Raw genomic sequence first — 20,432 nt, forward strand, 5'->3', positions numbered from 1 at the left:
CTGCTCTTTATTGTCATGGTTAATTCTTTTGTGGGTTTGTTTTTTAATGAACTTTTGAACTGTATAAAGACTGTAGCATAACTTTGGAACTTTTAATGGGATTTATTATCTTATTTTTTAACTTGAAATATAAAAATGAAAAAATCACTTTTTTTCAAGCTTTAAAATTACTATCCTCTCATCGACTTCAACAGCAACTTTTCTTGCCTAATGACTACAGGACTGGCAGTAGCAAATTTTTTTAAAAATCAGGAACTTTGTCCACAGTAAAGATCTTTTCCTCCCTATCTTTATCTTCTCTATTCCCTTCTTTTTTTATACATATAAGCAATTAAGTATTCTTGGATTGAGTGACTCCTATGAGAAGGTGTTTGCAACACTATGACCAGTGGTCTGTAACTCTTTCCATTGTATTGTCTGTATTTTAACATTATCATGAATTTGGTTCTAAATCATCACAGCATTTCAGGTTAAAACAAATGTAAAAGAAAAATGGCATCATGACAGCTTGATGGGACTTTTTTTATTTTTAATCTTTATTTCTTCTTCAGGGTTTCTCCAAAGATATCAAAGTACCAAAAGCAAAATATGTTGGCTACATCAAAGATTATGAGGGTGCCACATTAATGGGATGTGAATTAAATCCAAGGATCCCCTACACGGAATTTTCTGTCATCATTAAAAAGCAAAAAGAGGTAAAAGGTTAAATGAAACACTGAACACTATATTCAGATGTTTCGAAACAATTCAGTCAGTGCCAGGTTAGCTCTTGTCTTTTCTTTGGTGATTAAAACATTGGAATGTATACTTGTATTAGTTAGAATAAAACTTTCATCTAAGTCCCAGTGCAGTAATTTTGCAGAAGCAATAAATTCTACCTTACTAACTTTATGCCAACAGAAATGTTGAAAAGTACTGGTATTTTGAGTATTTCATAGCTAAATTCTGTCATAGGTAACTAAGCAACATGTTGTGAGACTGAGTTGTTCTGCAGCTTTGACAATTGCTTTTCTTCCTCCCTCTCCTACTGACTGTAATGTTAATTAGAGTGACTTTTGAACACTTGGAGTGTTTGTACTGCATGTCTTGTATTTTACTTGAAAGAAAGAGGATTTTCTTTTTCCTGCCACTGTTTTAATATACAAATGAAGGGTGACCTGTCTTAAATTGCAGGCTGTCCCTTTTTGGAATTTATGTGAGATATTCTTTATTTATTCCGTAAGGCAGTTTATTATCAAAATAACTAAGATGTTACCAGTTTTGTTTAAATACCTTCCTTTTAAAGGGCTTTTAAAGAGGTACAAATGACAAAGATAATTTTTTCTTTCAAGGTTAGTCAAATCTCATTACTTTTTGTTAAAATGAGTCTTTATTGAACAGTCATTTTCCTTCCAGTAGAACTATTTAGCCCATGCTTGCAGAAAGAAAAGCAATATCTGAGTGCTGTACTTTTAGTTTGCAACTTTTCTTAACTTCACTCACTGGGAAAGTTTTTATATGTCCATACAACTTAGATGGCAATTTTTTCCCTTTTATTTCTGCGTGATTGGGTTACTCTGCTTGTTTGGCTGCTAAGACCATGTCACCCAGCACTGGGTACTGCTCACAGGACACCATTTGTGAGTTTGTACTGCCTGATTTATAATTCATTTATATAATTTATAATTCATCAGTCACTATGAAAAAGATGAAAAATCCTTCTATGCAAAGCTTTGTGACCTGCTGACTTGTGAGTAGTTGGTGTTGAACAGCTTGTTTTAATTTGAAAGAGCCACTAGTTCCTAAATTATATGAAGAGCTGAAGGTGTGTTTAACAATCAGTTTGAAAGTGTTTTGATGTTACACTGGAATATGGCCATGGTGGTGGTGTATGCTGTATTTCTCTTAACATTTGTAAACTCTACTGAAAATCTGGTTTTTTTTTTCCTCTTTGAGAGAAAATGCTATCTGTGTATATAAAAATATGCCAAATATGTCCATTATTTCCAATGTCTCAAACTGTGATGGTCTGAACAGCTGCACGTTTGTTTACTCCTGGTTATGAAGTAAGTAATTTTGAAAGTGACATATTCAGGGCACACAAAGCTTAGGTAATCGTCTAAGTGTGTATCAAGAGCACCACAGCAACTCACTTAGAATTGAGGTAATGAGATTGTGAAGCAGAACAGAGTGTACCCTAGAACTGGAAAAGCTTTTCCTGGCATTTACAAGCAGAGCAGGATTTCAGTTCCAAGATGTGGCATCATTCTGACTTCCTCAAGAGAAGATCTTCAGTAAGAGTATCTCTGACTGGTACCTAAGAAATTCCAGCAGTTACATAGTGACTTCGAAATGAACAGGTATCTCTAAAATTTTGGAATAGGAGCATATTATGTGCATTGAAATATGTGCCTCGAAATTTCTGACCAGCTGCACAAAGCAGTTCAGAAGTACTAGCTGTTAGAATTAGAGACAGTTCTCAAACCTTTCCCAGGAAATCTCCTTCCATACCTCTGCTGCCACCTTCCCAGGAGCTGTGCAGCTTGTGATAGATATATCAAGCAATGACTCCTGTTCTTCCAGATTTGTGCCTAAAAAGGCAGCTGAGAGACTTGGTAGCCTCGTCTGCGGAGTCAATGTTTGGCCAGGTAGCTCACCCCTGTTACCAGGTTCAGTGGATCTATAAGGACCATAAGACTAGGAAGCGAGAGTGTTTCCGTTTGTCACAGCTTTTCATTAATCCTTTGGGTTACTTTTGAGCAAAGCAATTATTTTCTGTTTTCTCTGCTGCTTTATTACAGATCATTAAAAAGCTCATAGAAAGGAAACAAGCTCAGATACGAAAAGTTTATCCTGGCCTTTCTTGCTTCAAAGATGGAGTACGGCAGATTCCCATAGAAAGCATTCCTGGAATTAGTATGTATCAATCTCTTTTAATGTAGAACAGAAGCAGAACAGCCCAAGAAAGGTCCAAGACTAGAAATACTAATGTAGTCATGTATTTCTTTTTGATTAAAATGTAATTGCTTTGGTCTGCTGATTTGATTTCTCCAGAGATTGTTCTGTTTCCATTACAATTGCTGTCTTTGAGATTTCCTCTGGGCATCCCAGGTGGATCCACTTCTATGTAGATGTGTGTAATTTTATTTATATGTGATTCTTCTTTGATTTGTATCACAGAGTAGTCAGCAGTTTTCCTCTGGTACCACTGTTATGCACTACATTCCTGTATAAGAATGAGTTTTATGCTAAACATGGACTTACACAACAAAACAGAATTAAAACAAGTATCATCTTTTGGAGGATTTTTCTCAACTGTGCTTTTCTGCAATGTATTCTCTGTCCCTAGGGAGTCAAATTGGATAACTTCGATGTTGTTAATCTTTACTGAGTTTGTGGTAAAATATGTATTGAGTTATTGAAAAAGGATGTGTTTCATGTAAGAATATTTTAGAATCTTCCCAGCAGTCTGGAGGAAGAGGCATGTAGGAAATTGAATGGGGCTGCAGGCTAGATGGTTGTGTCATTTATTAGGAGTAGCTTTTAGTAAAACAAACCCATTTTACTGCAGCAGTGCTGAAATGGCTTATCTTTTTAGAGCTGCAGTAACTCAGTTAATGTTTTGACTTACTGTAGTTCCCATGTAATGTCTCATGTTGTTGGTGTGCAGGAGAGACTGGCTGGAAACCAAGTGGAAAAGAAAGAGGGTAAGTGCTGCACAAAGTAAAATGATGAAGCAGTTTGGAGATTCTTTTGAAAAAAATGTCTTTAAATAATGTCAATTGATATTTCCTTTGATCCACTGAAAACCAGATAAATAATCCACATGGGATGAGTTCTTAAGTGCTTTTTTTTGTGTTTTGTTTTGTTTGGAGTTGCTTTTAGGTAGGATGGACATCATAGGAATGAAGAGATCCAAACTAATCTTTCTGTATTCGTATTTTCTTTCAAGTAAGGAGGCCAAGGATCCAGATCAACTCTACAGCACATTAAAAACCATCCTGCAGCAGGTGAAGGTGAGTGCTAGTTCTAGTTTACCTTCTGTAAAGATTTTAAAATCATTTACAATATAGAGTTTCCATATTAGATACCTTACTTTTTTCTTTACCAAAGAGCCACCAAAGCGCTTGGCCCTTCATGGAACCTGTGAAGAGAACTGAAGCTCCTGGATATTATGAAGTTATAAGGTTTCCCATGGGTAATGACATTAACATTTTTTAAGTATAGAGTTTAAATATCTTTATGGCTAGAGACATAGCAGATAAAATGTAATCTGATTGTTTTATATTGAGATATATATTACTTGCAGCTGAATAGCTTTCAGCTCTGAAGTGCCAAGAGTACAATGCTGTGGTTTGAAATTTATGACTGCTTTGTGCCCTTTGTAGCTATATATATAGTATATACATGTGAAATCTTAGTATGGCCCAGAGAGCTTTTAAACAGCGCAGTCAGCTAGAAACTTTTGGGACTGAGCTAGCTTATGTGAGTTGTAGAAATATGTTCTTGTGTGTGGTAACTGGTCATTGCAGATCCTGCTGGTATGTTAAAGGCAAACTTTCAGAAACACCTGAGCATTTGAATTGCTTTGAAATACAGATTTAAGCCTTCTAAATCACATAGAGAAAACCTGTTCAGAAGTACCAGGATTTTCTTATTAAGTTTTAACAGTTTGCTTCAATTTAAATTTAGGAAAATGCTTCATGCAACTGATTGTAAGATAACTTTTACATTCGTATTTTAGATCTGCCAAAGTTGGACAAGGTGGTTTGTCTACTTATTTATTGTTACTTGTAAATCATGCAGCTGTTGTTTATACAGGATTACTTGCAAAGGGAAGTACACAACTGCTAATAACATTTTTCTTCTCTTTTGATTGCTGGGTCATATAATTTCAGTGATGATTCTGTGCTGTTGTAAACAGACGGTTTGATTTGTTTTGCAGCAGATTTAAAGCTGAATCCTGCTACTCCTTCATTGTTTATGCAGTACTCACCTCCATCTTGCTAATTACAGTTTCTGTACCTTTTAATGTTAGAGAATGAAATAAAAGTTCATTGCAGGCTACTGTCGGTCAGTTTCTTGGAGAATGAAAGTGTTTGTTCATGTTGCTTTGCTCCTACTCTGTGTTTACTAATTTGGCTTAATGATATTTTTAAATTCAACTTACTCTTTCCAAATAGCAAATATATGTGTACTTTATAAAACAGCAGCTGGTTTCCTGTATCTCTGACACAAATGTATTTTCTACCAATGAAAAACAGAATACTGACACCCTCCCGTGGTAGAGTTTTCTCTGTCTCCTTTTCTGAGCAGAAGCTAAATCTAGAGATCTAGATGGCTGTTTAATCTGAACAGTGGTTACAAAGAACTTTCTGCCTGGATTGGCAAACCCTAAATAGTAATGCTTCCTGTCCTTTCCTAGTTCAAATGTATTACAGGGGAAACAGCAGCTCTCAGTTTAGGACTAAGCTGGAGCCATTGGTTTAGTTTTTGCCTTGTGTTTTTCAGCTAAGCAACCCAGCACAACTAAACCACTTCTTGATTCATGGGCAACTGCTTTCTGTCTGCTCTCACTGCCAGCATGCTGATTCTGCACAAAACCTGCCCAGACATGATTTCAATTAAGAAAATAATCATTGTTTTTTATTATGCTATCATATACAATATGCATTTGTCTTCATGTTTGCATACAGACTAAACTGTACAATATTTGAGAGGTATGGCTGTAGGGTTTTCTGGCTACTGTCTAAGGTCAGTTCTCACGTATAAATAATTTTCCCCCTGTTTTAAGTGCTCTTTCAGCTGCTTGTTTTCAGGAAACACTGTTTGGGTGTTTTGGGGTTTTTTAAGGTTTTTTCCCACCTGCTGAGTGACAGGTGGAGCCAAACTTTCACTGGAGTTAGAGAACAGCTTAGCTGACCAGCCAGGCAATGTTTGCTTTAGGGTGAGCTGAACAGCTTTCTCACTTGGGTGCTATAATTAGACTATGGATATCTAGTTTAAGTGTAGGCACCTGAATTTCAGACTCAATGGGAACTGAATGAGCCTTTGCTTTTGCAAAGTACTGTGCAACACCAGTGAATGGCAAGTTATGTAACATTGAAAGAGGTATCTGAGAGCATCTATCAAACTTTTCTTAAATAACCCACTCTTCTTAGTTTGACAGGGTTTTTCTCTATTCTACCAAAGTTAAAACTCCTTTAAAATAAAACCAAACCAAGCAAAATAAATCCCTCAAAATCAAACCAAACCAAAAATACCTGCAACCACATTTTTAAATCTTCATTTTTAAGACTTAAGTCCTTGCGTTGGAAGTCTTTGGTCTCTGCTCTCCTTGCAATACTTGTTGTCAGTAAGTTGTCTTCATTTCAGCTGTTTCTATTCTATACAGCCTCACAAAGGTGCTGCTGAAGCCTGGCTCAAGCATTGCAAAAAAAATAGAGCCTCTGAGGTGAGAAAAGCCAAGGCATCCAGCACACCTCCCACTACTTCTATTCCTGTACTCCCGCCTAGAACACTTGTGATGTTGCAAAACTTTTAAATGCCTCATGAGAGTTACTAGGAAGGCAGCCGTGTGGAGAACACTGAGGTGGCTTTATGTATTTTCTGGACGACTGATTTTAGTATAAAGGAAAACATTTCTTAAAGAATGTTCTGTGAATAAAAGTGTTGTACAATGCTTTGTGTTGAAAGCAAGGAGGGATATCTCTCGCATGACTCTTAACAAGGGATACATAACTATAAAGTTTGCAGGTGTAATTAAAATGTATGTAGAGCATGGATCAGATTTAATCTTTTCTCATAGCTGCAAGTAGTGCTTGTAGTACAGACAGATGTCTCATCTCTGCTGTGTTCACACAGAAGTGAGAGGTTTACATTAACATACATGTTTTGTGATGTTTGAATTCTTTGCTTATAAACTCTTAAGGCCTCCTCCAGCAAAGCTGGAGCAGTTAGAGGAGAGTTAGGGACTCCTAACACACACTGAAAACTTAGAGACACAAAAAATGATGCTTTAATCTTTTAAAGAAATAAATAAACTCTACACAGAATCATTCTTACAGTGAAATGATGCTTAGTTTGAGGGGCTCAGCTGCTGTTGAAGCTAAAAAAAAGGGACCGTGCCTTAGATGAAGGCAATTAGAAATTCCACATCCTAGCTTTGCCAGTTCATGTTAAACAGCAAAGCAGTCTAAAGGGATATTGCATACCAAAAGTATTTGAGTCAAATGCTGTTAATCTATTTTTCTTCTGTACAGATCTCAAAACAATGAGTGAGCGACTCAAGAATAGGTACTACGTGTCTAAGAAATTATTCATGGCTGACTTGCAGCGAGTCTTTACAAATTGCAGAGAGTACAACCCCCCTGAGAGCGAATACTACAAATGTGCCAATATACTGGAGAAATTCTTCTACACAAAAATTAAAGAAGCTGGATTAATTGACAAGTGACACTGTCTTTTCTACAACCACATAGTGTGCCTACTTTATGGGCAGGGGAAGCTGTTCTATATCTGCGTTGTGGGACTCAAAGGTTTCAAGAAACTTCTGTTTAATACTTAGCACTTTTAAAAACCATCTTAGTTTTGCAAACATGTATTATAACGAAATTACGAAATTATTTTATTAAAATGCTTTATAATGTATTTAATTACAGAAAATTTCTTTTGTGTGTCGATTACTGTATGTTCATAATAAGTTTATCAGTGACAGCCTCTGAAACCCCACAAAACATGTGGGAAATTGCACATGTTTGGGAATATGAAGAAAATTCCCAGACAACAGATGTTATAGCTTACCTAATGCAGTACCTATTTGATAAAGTTTTTTGGTTTTTTCAGTAAAAAAAGAAAATAGGGAAAACAACAGTTTGGGGGGCTCTGAAACACTTGTTTCTTTATAGAATCTTTTTATAAGATATTATTTTTTAAAAGAAAAAGCTGGTTGAGAAGCTGTGAGAGAAGAAGAGCCAGTTTTGGAAAAGGACTTCCTGTAAGCTTTGATAGATGCAAGTTTTTCTATTAATTTGGGATTTTGATAAACATTTTACCTGTAAATTGTAATCTCATAACCACTATTAAAAACAAACAAAAAAATCTGGCTAGGTGTGTAATGTCATAGTGACTTGGCTTATGCAGGACATAAGTATCCAAAAGAACTTCAGAGAATCCAATTCGCATGTGCTAGTCAATGTCAGTTGCCTTAGTGGAGTTAAGATTTTGCTGCACTTCATGACCCACCCTATTTACTGCTCTTCACTGATAAATTCTTTGGGTTATTTAGCAGAGATAAGACTATTGAAAGAAGTCAACATATGACAGCTTCTAGCTCATATACTTGGCTCTGTGGTAAACTGGATTTTCTACCAGGCTGTATTGTAAATGCTTATTAAACGTGATTATTTAGACCCAGGAACATATTAACATTTTACAACTCATGTTAGTATATCTTCAAAATAAGCACTTACATATATACTTTGCTGCTTACACTACATTTAAGAGGTACACCTAACTTCCTACTGGAGATCAGTACAGGCCAAAAAGCTGTCACTTGACATTTTCTAATTAGAGTTTGTAACTGTAAATTATAATTGCTTTTGTGAAAAACAGATCCAACTTTTGTTCTTGCTGTTTTATATTTACAGACGTTACACTGGTAAAATTCAATAGTTGTAAGACTGAATAAAACCCAGTCCTATGCTGTGTCAAAGAATATATTCCTGCAAAATGCCTGTGCAATGTTAAATCACAACTTGATTCTGAAAATAGATGTCAGGAGCAGCCTGGAAGTAGTAAATGTGGTACACAAGGTATTCAGAATGTTAACACTAGATTTACCATAGTGTTTTGTATGAGATTAGTCTGACCTGCATTTGGATCTATAACAAAGGTACAGTGAGCATTGTTTTTCTTTTAATAGCCAGTACTGAATGCTGTAATCCTGTTTTGTAGATAGGGCCTACAGATGCACCTGTTAAGCTTGGTATCCTGTGAACTTTTGTTATTTTCAGAGTAGATTTTCTTATTGTCTTTCAATCAGATTGTCTCTTCTATATTGAAACATTTGTTTTCTAATTTAAGAATTAATATTTTCATAGATACTGTGCAATAAAGTTACATTAGGATATGTGGTTTTGCAAATGCTTTAAGCTGATGAACTTTACATTTGTAAAATTAATATATTGTACTGGTACAGAATAGTTTTAAATTATATATGTACAAACCCCTACTTATTTTGGTCTTTTTTCATTACTTAGTTCTGGCACTGCAACTATACATACTGTTAAGCAGAGCTGAGACTTCAGCATGGAGAGCTGTGCCTACTCCAGCTAGCATTCCCATCTCTCTGCTAACTCAGCGAGGTGTTGTTACTCCTATCTCCTCAATATCTCAAACAACTCTTTGAGCTGTTCAGGACTTGATTTTTAACCTCAACATGTGCTCGTGCTGTTTTCTCATGTTTGTCTACTAGAGTCCTTCCTTTATTTACAAACCAGTTTACAGGGGAGCACACTGCAGGCTATGAGGAGTACTTACGTATGTTCACCATGTTACTCAGATGGTACACTTCTTTTGCATATCCTGAACAAACAAACAAACAAACAAACCTGTATGTGTCTAACACCTAGCAGACAATTAGACCATATTAAGATTTATTTCCTCCCCCATCCACTAAAATTTAGTCCTGTGCCACATCATGTAAAAGTGTACACTTTTCAGAGGGTAGCAAACAGTGGTCTGAAGAGGCTTAGACATTTTTCTGGAGCCTTCTAAGAAGCAGTTCAGACTATTCAAGACTTCGCCGGCAGCTGCAATGGAACTGCAATTCTTCAAGCTTAATTCAAAAATAAACCCCTAAGCCAGATGTACCTCACCACTGCATGAGGCTGCTCTGCTGTAGCTGTTATAAATTCAGTTGCTGGAAGTAAACAGCACCTAAAGCTAAACGACAGCCCAAGTTCCTGTAGTACTAAGAAGTATGGTAACACCCAGAGCTAGAATTTTAGGATGCAAATGGAAGGTTAAGTTTCAATTTCAACATCTAAGGGCTGGTATTGTGAACAAGTATTTTGCAAGCACCCCGTAGCTGAAGCTTTTGTTATGAAGTCCCGTAAAACCAATTTACACTCAACCAAAGTAGAGCACTGTTCACCGACCTTCACTGATGACCAGATAGGGACAAAGTTAGTAACTCTTTTAAACAGCAGTACCAAGCAACCCTAAATTGTTACTTAAGAGAGCTCCCGCTACGTAATCGGATTTCAACTGACAAAGCTTATGGGGAAGGAGCGCGCTAGTTTGCAGCATGCCTGTGCTATACAGTGCTATGTTTGAAGCAAATACAGAAATTGCTAGAATACCAGCCATCGCAGATGTGTTTACAATGACCAAAACATTTATTAGAAACTTCAATATGAAACTACAACCATTACAAGAAGAGCTGTACAAATATTGTTATAAACATACACAAAAAAAAAAAACAACGAAAACCAACAAACAACAAAAACCCCAAACCCCAAAACACTAAACCATTTGATCTTAAGTGTCCAAACAAGCAGGGTATAAGTTACAAAATTATAACATAAGAGTTATAAATTTACATTAGAAAATGCCTTCTCGCAAAAGGGTTTGAATGGAATCACCTTAGTTACAAAGGTAGCCTTGTGTCTTCTAGATCATGAAAGTCACTGGATTGAAACCAGCCCCCCCTTAATTTTATATCCTTAGCATTAAGACACATAGAAATAATGGCATATTTATGAAAAATATTGTGCAACAATAATTTCCTGGATATTTCCTTTCTTCATGGAACCAGCATGGTTTTGCTGTTGTGACTGGAAATATCAATGACGGCCAACAAATTTCTCACTGTATTTTGACAAGAGATGTTTTCCTAAGAGAAGGGCGCTTGGCGTTATTTTTCTGCTTGAAAACTGGAGAAGTCAGGAAATTTGTGTCTGTGAATGGATCCCCTCTTCTAAGTTTCCTAAAAAAAAAAGAAAAAGAAAAAATTGAGTTTTGTTCCAAACATCACTTAACACTCATGAACTATTTCATCTTACTAACATCAGACCTCTCTTTGAATGTTTTCTTAAGAATTTCTTTCTAATATTTAGACTCCCCCCTCAAATCCTCCATTTGATGGAATGTTATGAACTTTATATCAAGCTGGAAAGTAAGACACCTACCCTGCAATACTTGGTTCTTTATAGCACACAGTAACAGTACAGTTTCGCTTGCGTTTTGGAGATCGTGGTCCTTCACCTTCTGGGACAACAGCTGCATTCCCAGTGCTGGCGAGCAGTGAAGTGGTATTGGTAACATCACAAAGATGACCATGAGATGGCTCTGAAGGCTGCCCTGGGATGAAATTAGGCACACTTACAACAATTCAGGCAAGCTAGCTTAAAAGAGAACATCAGTGAATACACTAGATGTGAAGCAACTTTCAGCTGTAACTATTATCTTCACATTGTACTTAAAAATACGTAAGAGGATCAACAAATTCAGGATTTTAGTTTGGAAAAATAAGTTAACGCTAGGCAGTGCCCAGCCAAAGTGTGATTTGTTGTTCCACTTATTTTATATTTTGCTCTCCTCCTTTGTCCTCAGCTTTAGTACATCATTAAGCACATCTAAAATACAGTATTGATTATTGTTGACCTGGCTTATACAAGACATGTCTTTGATTCCAATCTGCCGAGGAAATAAAAAGCTAAATAATTAATCTAGTGATTTCTGTAACATTAATCTGTTGGTATTTATTTAAAAAAAAAAAAATCCAAAATAAAAAAAGTCTAAATCCCTTACAGAATGTTATCTCTCAAGAAAACAAAACCAATTATAGAACACTTTCTATACTTACGAATAGACTTGTCACTTGACTTACTGCTTTCAGTCTCTTTTTCATTACGGAGTTTCTGCTCATGTTGTGCCAAACATCTTTTAGACCTTGGCCTTGCACGTACTGGTGATATACCTATCTTGTCCACTGAACTTCTCCTTCTTTTTGATTTACCCTTGTAAGGCTCATAGAGGCTGTCATCTGAATCTTCTTCAATATCACTTGACTCGATGATATAGGTTTTCGATAAGTCATTTTCGTCATCCACACCAGTATCTGTGTCATTCACACCAGTATCTGTGTCATTCAACTTATTTTGTCGAAAAGGTGTAAGATGGACACTCTCTTCCAAATGAAAGTCATAAGCATCACTGAAGCCACCCAAGAAATCCAACTTTTTCTTGGAAGTCCCTTTACCCTGTCTTTGTTTTGGTGTTCGTCTGGAAGTTTTAGGTTTTTCCAGTTTTGCCTTCTCTTGCTTCTCTTTCCTAACTTGAGAGTCTTCTCTGTTTTTACACTCATGTCGTTTAAGATCAGAATTATTGTTTAAGTGGGACTGTGCAGTTTCAGAATCTGTCCTCAACACCAGCTCTGAACCTACCTCATTTTCATTCAACTGAGAAATACCTAAATTTCCGTTTTCTATACTACACATCTTTAGACTTTCCTCAAGTCTAACTTCATCCAGTTCAGAAAGCTTTTTTGTTGAAGCAGGCGATACTGAATGGTTCAATACACCAGTATAATGTTTGTTGTAATTTCTCAACTTCAAGGAGCAATTCCTAATAGACCCATCTTTTGGTAAGAGATTACCAAGTCCATCCTCTCTGCTTGAAGAAGTATTTTCCAGCTCTGATTCTATGACGTCCAGATTAAAATCAGACGTTTGTCCTTACAATTGAAGAGAAAGGGTCATGTTAAAGCTAAAGAGTAGCAACCTGTTAAGGTTTTGTGCAAGTTCTGAACATGTCAGATATTAAGACTATTCTTAGAATTTTCCCCATAGATATGTACAAACCAATCAAGGAAGTTCTGTTTAATACAGCTTCCAGACAGGAAGCAGTTAAGTATACTATGTTAGGATTTTCCTCTAAACTGTTCCATTTGGAAAGGTTATCTATGGGTCATTTATTTTCTGTTTTGCTTTGTTAACAGTTGTTGATTTCGTAAATGACACTAAATGACTAAAGATGACTTTACTCTGTTGAACTGTTTGGTAGATAATGAAACTATATTGCAGGTATATAGAAGACAAAACATTTTCAATTCTCCCCGCCCATTTTACTAGGCATCTTCATTCAAAAAGTTGCCAACATTAATACCTAACCTAATCTTCCACTTATGATAATAAGTGGAAAAATACTTGACAGTTACTTCAAAAGCATTAATTACTTTTTAAACTTACACATTTTTTTCCCCTGATTCAGAATACAGCAGTGTCTGGTACTTTGATATAGTTACCTTTGTCTGGAACTATTTTGTTTGAGGAAACGGCGTTGTCAGATTCCTCACAGGTCTCTGACACAGAGTGAGTGAGCTCATTTTTATGGCCGTCAGCCTCCATCCCACTTGGAAGTACTTGATCATCCCCATCAGCACACTGTAGATGTTTTCTAGAGAAAATACCAAAAGGTAATATTTACCAAATAGCAGTGTATTTTATCACAACACAACTACTTCATTGCATTGGATTTCTTCCCTTTTTTCCAGTCAGAAAATTAAGCTTACTGATATAAGATACTTACACTGAATGTATTGGCCCTGCGACACTGGAACTGTTTTCAAGAACTGAAGAAAGCACTCTCCCATTCTGTCAACAAAATAAATCTTAATGTGACTAAAGAGATGAAAAAAGCTTGCATGATACACAAGTTTTAGACAACAGCCAGGTTACCCACAGAAGGTCCAAAGAGGCCCTTGACTGCTTCTCTTTCTGGCTGTGTGAACACAAAGTACTGCGTGATCTCACATAGTCCCTGCAAGTCAACACATTCATCACCAGCCTAATCATACAGACAGTGGACAGAGGAAAGAACTGTAAGGATAGTACAGGGAACAAGACATAAACCCATAGAAAAACAGGATGCCCCATCTACCATGTAGCAGAGCCACAGTCCCACTAACATCTACTACATATACCCACGTTGTGGACCACATGTCATACTGGGAGCTGTGGGAGCAATTGTACCTCCAAACTAGGCTTAAGTCTCAAAAATTATGAGCATCTATGTTGGAAGTAATAAGGGGGAAGAATTAAGATAAATCCTGCCCCTCTAGAGCAGAAGGTACTTACTACACCTGTGGAACACAGATTCTTTGCTGGGCCAAGGAGATCAATTGAGTCCAGTAAATTCTGAGAAACTCTTGAAATTATCTTATTCAAGGCTTGCAGTTGATTCTAACAAACAAAAGAAGGAAAATAATGCTGTTATTGTCATACTCTAGTATCAACTACCAATGAAAGAACTTACCAGCATTACGAGCTGACTAAATTAGTGCAGATTTTGATGTTCAGCTTCACTAAATCACAAAGATATTATTAAAAAAATACCTCAACAAGTCCTTGTGCTTGCTTGAGCCTAAGATGTCTTTGCAATTGAAACATCTGAAACTTCAGATCTTGATAATCTTTTTTTAAATGTAGGATGGTATCCTGGGCATCCATCAGTTTCAGCTTTTCTTCTTGCAAAGCCTGAGCTAGGGCTTTGTTGTTTGCTTGAAGGCTCTTAATTTTCTTGGAGTTGTTGGCTACAACACAAGAGCAAATATTTCAACTTAATTTTTAAAAAGAAAATAAAAACGTGAAAACTATTAAGACATCAAGCGTCTTACTTGCTATTTTGGCCTTTACAGTGCAGATCTGGCTAATTTTATCCAACCTCATCCATTTCTGATTTTTCCTCTCTTTCATTCGTTCTTTTATATCATCCAGAGTGTCTTTGACAGGCTTTTTCAAGTGTTCAGCCATCTTCTCCTTTAAAAATATGAAGGGTGAAGAACTCATGAAGCTGGTGACACTCAACGCTACCCAATGCCAAAAGAAAAGGAACTGAGAAACAAGAGTAAAGCTCATAGAACGGCTTGGGTTGGAAAGGACCTCAAGATCATCCAGCTCCAACCGCCTGCCACGGGCGGGGACACCTCCCACTAGACCAGGTTGCTCCAAGCCCCGTCCAGCCTGGCTTTAAACATTGCCAGGGATGGGGCAGCCACAACCGCCTTGGACAGCCTGTTCTAGTACCTCACCACCCTCACAGTAAAGAGTTTCTTAGTGATGTTTTTAAGTTGCACATATACACGCGTTAGACACCCACAAGCGTTAAAAACCACACAGACAAGACCACTTTCAAAACACTTCCTTGCAGCACGGCTACTGCCATTACGCCGGTTATCCGACTTGCAAACCGCTCGGTGCCCGCTGCGCTGTCCAGGCCGCGGGCTCTAAACGCTCGCCCTGGGGCGGCACGACGGGTAGTGAAGGGTGAAGAACGTTCCCAAGGGGCCGGCAGTGGGCCGTGATTCCTCTAACACTGTGGGCAGACCCTCCCCGATGACACACCGTACCTCCTCAGAAAAGCGCATCCACGCCAGCCACGTCCCTCGCACGGCCGCGGCTGCCCGAGCCCCGGGCGGCAGCGATACCGCCGCAGCGGCAGCCGGCTCCGCCCCGGTGCCCACCGCAGAGCCCCGGCTCTCCTCAGCAACAACCGCACACCGGCGCGCTCGGCTTCGGAGCGCCGGAAGCAGCAGAACACCCCTGACCTCGGTCAGACAGTTGACTCTCCACCACCGTTCCAAACCGCCCGCCGCTCCCTCCCATTGGTCCGACGTCACGCCCTCCCATTGGTCCGACGTGACGCCTTACGCACAGCACGGCCGCCGCGTTCATCCGCGCCTTGCTCGTAACCCCGCCCGTTGGAGGCTTCCGCTGCGCCCGGCTTGAGGCGGCAGCGGGGGTTGGGTTTTGCCGGTGGTAGTAGTCATGGCGCTGCCACCGGCCGCCCTGCGACCTGCAGGGACCTCCGCTGGGGAACGGCTCGGGGCTGATGCGCCTCATGGGCCCTGCCGTGGCTTATCCCCGGCAGGACCCGCGTCCTGCGTTCACCTGGACTACCTCAGCTGCCACAGTGGGAAGACACAGAGCAGAACAATGGCAGCAAAACTAGGAGATGAGTCGTTAACTTTCAGTGTAGCAGCAAGATGAGACTTTCCTACTCCTTCTGGACCGTGCTGCTTGTGAGCTGCGCTTCTGCTGTTGCAACTTGAAGTGAAAATAATACAAGAGCTGTAGAGATACTTTAAGACACTTGTTTTATGAAGGAAACTCTTCTCAGATGTTACCAATAAGAAGATGGCAGCTGTTGCTCTGCCAGGTTTATGGGTGGCCAGGCCATGAGGGAAGTCAAGGCTTGAGGCTGGCGTTTGCCTCTCTACGTGGTTTTCTTGGGTTATGTATCTTTTGTAACAACTGTAACTGATTAGCATATGCTAATATCTATGCATATTGACTATGGAGTATTGAGCTTTGATTAAACACTGCTTTATGATGAAACAATCAGCTAAGAAGTATCTTACTAAATAGGAGAATAAATGTTGTGCTTGTATCTGAGAAATTAGTGTTTTGTAGCTACTATGTTTTTTTTTTTCCTAACATCTACTCCTGCCTGGTTTGTTTTTATTCATTACAGCTTGGATGTGATTTGGCAAGCTGTTCTCTCTCAAAGAATTCTCATAGATCATGAGAGAAACTGTAATCCACAGTAAGTATGCAGTTAGTTATCCTTTCCTAATCCTTGGAAGGTTATTTATTTTTTGCTTTTCCAGCTCAGAACAGCTGGCCTCATCTGTGTAGTCATGTAGCTTTTTCAGTAGTGTAAATAAATGTAATTTAATCTTACTTCGTTGATAGATATTAATGAAGTTGGAGTTGCTTTTCCACTGTCAGTGAATAAATTGCCCTGCAAACACAGTTCCTTGTGCAGTGTGGCGACTCCTTTTTGAGATAAGAGATCATGTCAGAAAGAACCACAAACACATTTGATCCTCTTACTCAGTAGTGTCACACAAAACCAGAGCAACACAATTTTAGTTTCTCTTTATATCTTAAAACCTTACAGGACTGGGGGCTGGGTGGGGAGGGGGAAAGAAGAAGAAAAAGAAGAAAGTGTTTGATACTGAAAATCACATACCCAGTAAAAATCATTGTACAGTAAACCTTGTGACCAGTTCCTTCAGGCTTCACACTGTTATATAGGCAATAATGGGGTACTATCCTCCACTCAGCAGCTAACAGCCTCATCTGGGCCCTTGCAAACAGCTCTCTCTAAACATTAGTTGAAATTATCTCACTGGACTCAACTTCTGGGGGTATATTTTTGTAGGGGGTTGTTTTTGTTTTTGTTTTTTTTTTTTTTGGTTGGTTGGTCTGTGTATTTTTATTTATCTGTTTATTTATTTTCACAGGTATTCTAACCAAAGGTAATACCTTTCCCCACAAACTTTGCCTCACTTAAAGCTAGAGGTGTTTCACATTTGGCCAAGTAGCAATTGGTAGTTTCCAGCAATGCTGGTAAGGTCTTTTAGCCATTACTCATTCATTTGCTTGACACAAGCACATTGATTGTGATTAAATGAGCCATGCTTTGATTGAGAAAGAATGCTTTCCTCATTGCTAGCTAAGTGTTGCTCTTAATTACTTTTTTTTCCCCCTGAGTATAGCTATATGAAGACTAAAAAAACCCTCTTCACTTTTTTTCTTTCTATTGTATTTAATGTTACCCATGAATTTTGTTACACCTTTTTCAGAAACTTTGGGATCTTTCTGCAGAAAATATTTTGTCTTTTAATGTTGAATTTTGTTATCCCAATAATAACATTTTTACTGTTACCAAGCTGTGCTCATTTCTGCATTATTCTCACCTCAAGACAGTTGTGTTTTTATTAAATTATTTGCAGGTTACACCCTCTGTATTATTTTAATTACCTGTACTGTGGAATTCCTAGCAGTGAATTTTGCTAGCTCCACTGGCTCCTTGCTGTAAGCAATTTCACGTTTTCCTCTGTGAAGATTGATGCAGTGATTGATGCCAGGGATGCTTTAGATGGTTAATTTATTTCTAGCAAGCGTACTCATGTGGCAAACCAGCTGCTACTGTGACTGGAGATGGAGCATTAAAAGATTTGCTCTCATCTTGGGTTTACTGGTTTACATTACAAGGAAAGGGTTGCTTCGTCTAATTACAGCAAATTACAGGAATTGGAGCTGTGATTGTGGGAGCATTTGAGATACTTCTTGTCAAAGTTCAAGTCCGAGTGTGATGTTACATGCTTATGTCCAATGCATTCTTTAGTGGTTGATGTAAAGAGCTTAAATTTGGGAAGTTGTTGTTTTTCCCAAATAAATAAGATACCAGATATGCAGTCTCTCATGGAATGTTAATTAGTTGCTTTTACTGCTACCAATATCAAAGTCTTAAATGGAATTTTAGCTTCTTTAGGGGATGCTTATGAGAAGTATTGATAATCCAGTCCATGCTGGAAAATATTTTTAAAGCTCCTACTGGTTTCAGTGACAGGTTAAATTTGCATGGCGGCTCTATAAGGACAGATGATTAGACTCAATAATCATCTACTTTGAGTATCTGTCACTCATTTTTTGGTGACAGAAGAGCAGCCATGATACAATGAGCAATGGCAAGTTTTTGTTGATGCAGGCAGCTGGATGACCTCAAGATACCCAACTTAAATGTCCTACCCATCTTCTCTGCTGCCCCATGTCCAGCCCTCCATCAGGCAAACATGGTGATGATGTGTACACCTCTGGTTTTAACCATAAGAGTAGCTCACTTAGGTTAGGGTAGTAGATAAGACTCATATTTCACTACCTCTGTCAAAACAAGATACAGAGGTGGAAACCACAATATATGCATTCTGTGAGGACAAAAGAGGGTAAGAGTATACAATATATTGTTACATTAATACTGTAATTAATACTTAGAGGACACCCTTAAAAGCAGCTCTTGCACACTACCAGAATTTCCTTTCTTTAGCTGCTTAGCAGTGCACAAGACTGTCATGCTTTCTGTTACCTTTGGAGTTAAGTCAACCTTCTTCTGATTTCTTGTGACTTGCACACTTAGGCTACCTTGCAGTACTTTTCTCCTTGATCATCAAATGGTTCATTTGTGAACTGCCTTCAAACTGTTCAGTTCTAATCTGTTTTGAGCAGGACATGGGTATCTTGGAAGGGTCATATGAGGTGTCTTAAGAATATTTGGTATGTGGGAGCTGTGGGACTGTAAGATGCTGATGCACCCACACTGCTTCCCTGAAAGCAGTAAAGTAGCACATTTTTTGAAGAAGCTGGCACAGGCTTCCGTCAGCAAAATGGTCTTGTACTAACTTGACCAAGTTTGGCTGAAGAATCCTGCAGAAATAATGAGCTGAAAAGATTTTGACAGGTAGACAATTGGTATTTGCCCTTCAGTAAGGTTAAAAAGAATTGTGAGCATCATCTGGCAGTCATTATTTTTATGTATGTCCATATGTGCTGATTCTTTAACGTTTCAGAAAAATTTGTCAAATTAGACCAGTAAACTGCTAAAGTTCAGACCACTTCTATTTTAGAATATGTTACTAGTAGTGTATTCTCTATTCTAAGTTATCCGTAGCTAATTCCTAATTTCAATTTTTATATTTTTCTTTCTCAGAAATACTTTTTCTATTCAAAACTGAAACCACATAGGTAAGAGGAAAACAGGCATGAGTTAATTGAAGCATGAGACCACAAGTGTTTCATTAAGCTAAAGTTAATAAGCTGTAAATCAGCATACCTACATTAATTGTATCTGTGTCATTTTGATGTACATATATATTGTAAAATGTTTTCAATTATTAATCAGTTTTATATAAGTAAGGAGGTGAAAGATTAATAAGTATCTTGATTGTTCATGAGAGAGATTCCAGAGAGGAGAATATATGCAGTGATTATTACGTGGGTCAGATACAGCTATCCGTTTCACTATAGACATAATTTATTATAAGTACTATGATAAATACTTGTCCCAAGTTGTCACAAAATCTTTGGTTTCAGTGCCAGGGAAATTCCCAAATCTCAGAAGGGTGTCTTAATCCCATGGCAATATTGCAACAATATAAGTACCAATCTGAAAATTTGAAACTGCATGAGTACAATGGGCAAAGAAGGAATCACGAGTCAATAAAGATTATATCAATATTTAACATTTTCTCAATGTATCCACTGACTATCTTCATTTCATTATACCTTCTGTGTCAGTTGATTAAAACCTAGACTTTCTACAATATGCAGCAGTTCTCAAGCATGCAGTCAGAAGCAACCTTCAGCCTGCTGAATTTTCTACCCCCAAAACTCATGGGGGGTCTCCCTGAAGTGAGACTGATCATTGGTTCTGGTTTCCAAGTGGCTTTAAAGTTTGTTTAACTGTTGAATGGAATATTTACTGACAAAATTAGGGTTTTTTTTTGCTTATAGCGTTTGTGTAAATGTGTGGCTTTCCACCAGTTATTACCCATCTTTTCCTGATGAATAAATAGCTCAGAGACATACCAGTAGAATAGTGGCTTT

At 38.0% G+C, this 20,432-nt stretch overlaps 2 protein-coding genes across 5 annotated transcripts in view; one reads left to right on the forward strand and one right to left on the reverse strand.

Annotated features, from left to right (window-relative positions):
• The window catches only part of KAT2B (lysine acetyltransferase 2B), a 43,821-nt gene extending 34,610 nt beyond the window's left edge, over positions 1 to 9,211 (forward strand). For all 3 annotated transcript variants that reach the window (XM_061464920.1, XM_061464921.1, XM_061464922.1), the window contains 6 exons: positions 552 to 695; positions 2,781 to 2,895; positions 3,650 to 3,686; positions 3,932 to 3,995; positions 4,093 to 4,177; positions 7,242 to 9,211. In XM_061464920.1, the coding sequence (XP_061320904.1) occupies positions 552 to 695; positions 2,781 to 2,895; positions 3,650 to 3,686; positions 3,932 to 3,995; positions 4,093 to 4,177; positions 7,242 to 7,435 (639 nt within the window). In that variant the 3' untranslated portion in view covers positions 7,436 to 9,211. The remainder of the gene's footprint in view (positions 1 to 551; positions 696 to 2,780; positions 2,896 to 3,649; positions 3,687 to 3,931; positions 3,996 to 4,092; positions 4,178 to 7,241) is intronic.
• A 1,620-nt stretch (positions 9,212 to 10,831) lies between these two features.
• SGO1 (shugoshin 1) lies at positions 10,832 to 15,525 on the reverse strand. 2 transcript variants are annotated; one of them, XM_061464915.1, is made up of 9 exons: positions 15,392 to 15,525; positions 14,660 to 14,801; positions 14,379 to 14,575; positions 14,121 to 14,225; positions 13,573 to 13,637; positions 13,289 to 13,440; positions 11,849 to 12,718; positions 11,172 to 11,343; positions 10,832 to 10,969 (listed from the first exon to the last, which is right to left on the reverse strand). In XM_061464915.1, exons 1-9 carry the CDS (start codon positions 15,407 to 15,409, stop codon positions 10,849 to 10,851), a joined length of 1,842 nt encoding a protein of 613 aa, XP_061320899.1. In that variant the 5' UTR covers positions 15,410 to 15,525; the 3' UTR covers positions 10,832 to 10,848. The 2 variants fall into 2 exon arrangements, with proteins under 2 accessions (XP_061320899.1, XP_061320900.1); XM_061464916.1 differs by lacking the exon at positions 15,392 to 15,525 and adding an exon at positions 15,225 to 15,378.
• Positions 15,526 to 20,432: the final 4,907 nt, after the last annotated feature.

This window comes from Pezoporus flaviventris, unplaced genomic scaffold, assembly GCF_033815535.1.
Source record: "Pezoporus flaviventris isolate CSIRO_AGI_PZ_B2104156 unplaced genomic scaffold, CSIRO_AGI_Pfla_v1 ptg000037l, whole genome shotgun sequence".
NCBI lineage: Eukaryota > Metazoa > Chordata > Aves > Psittaciformes > Psittacidae > Pezoporus > Pezoporus flaviventris.

What these genes read in the sequence shown, in the direction of transcription:
- SGO1 (XM_061464915.1), bottom strand. An exon ending in TGTAAAGGCCAAAATAGCAA is followed by an intron (nt 14,576 to 14,659) that starts GTAAGACGCTTG and finishes CTTGTGTTGTAG; the next exon opens with CCAACAACTCCAAGAAAATT. An exon ending in AAAGAACCAAGTATTGCAGG is followed by an intron (nt 10,970 to 11,171) that starts GTAGGTGTCTTA and finishes TTTTTTTTTTAG; the next exon opens with GAAACTTAGAAGAGGGGATC.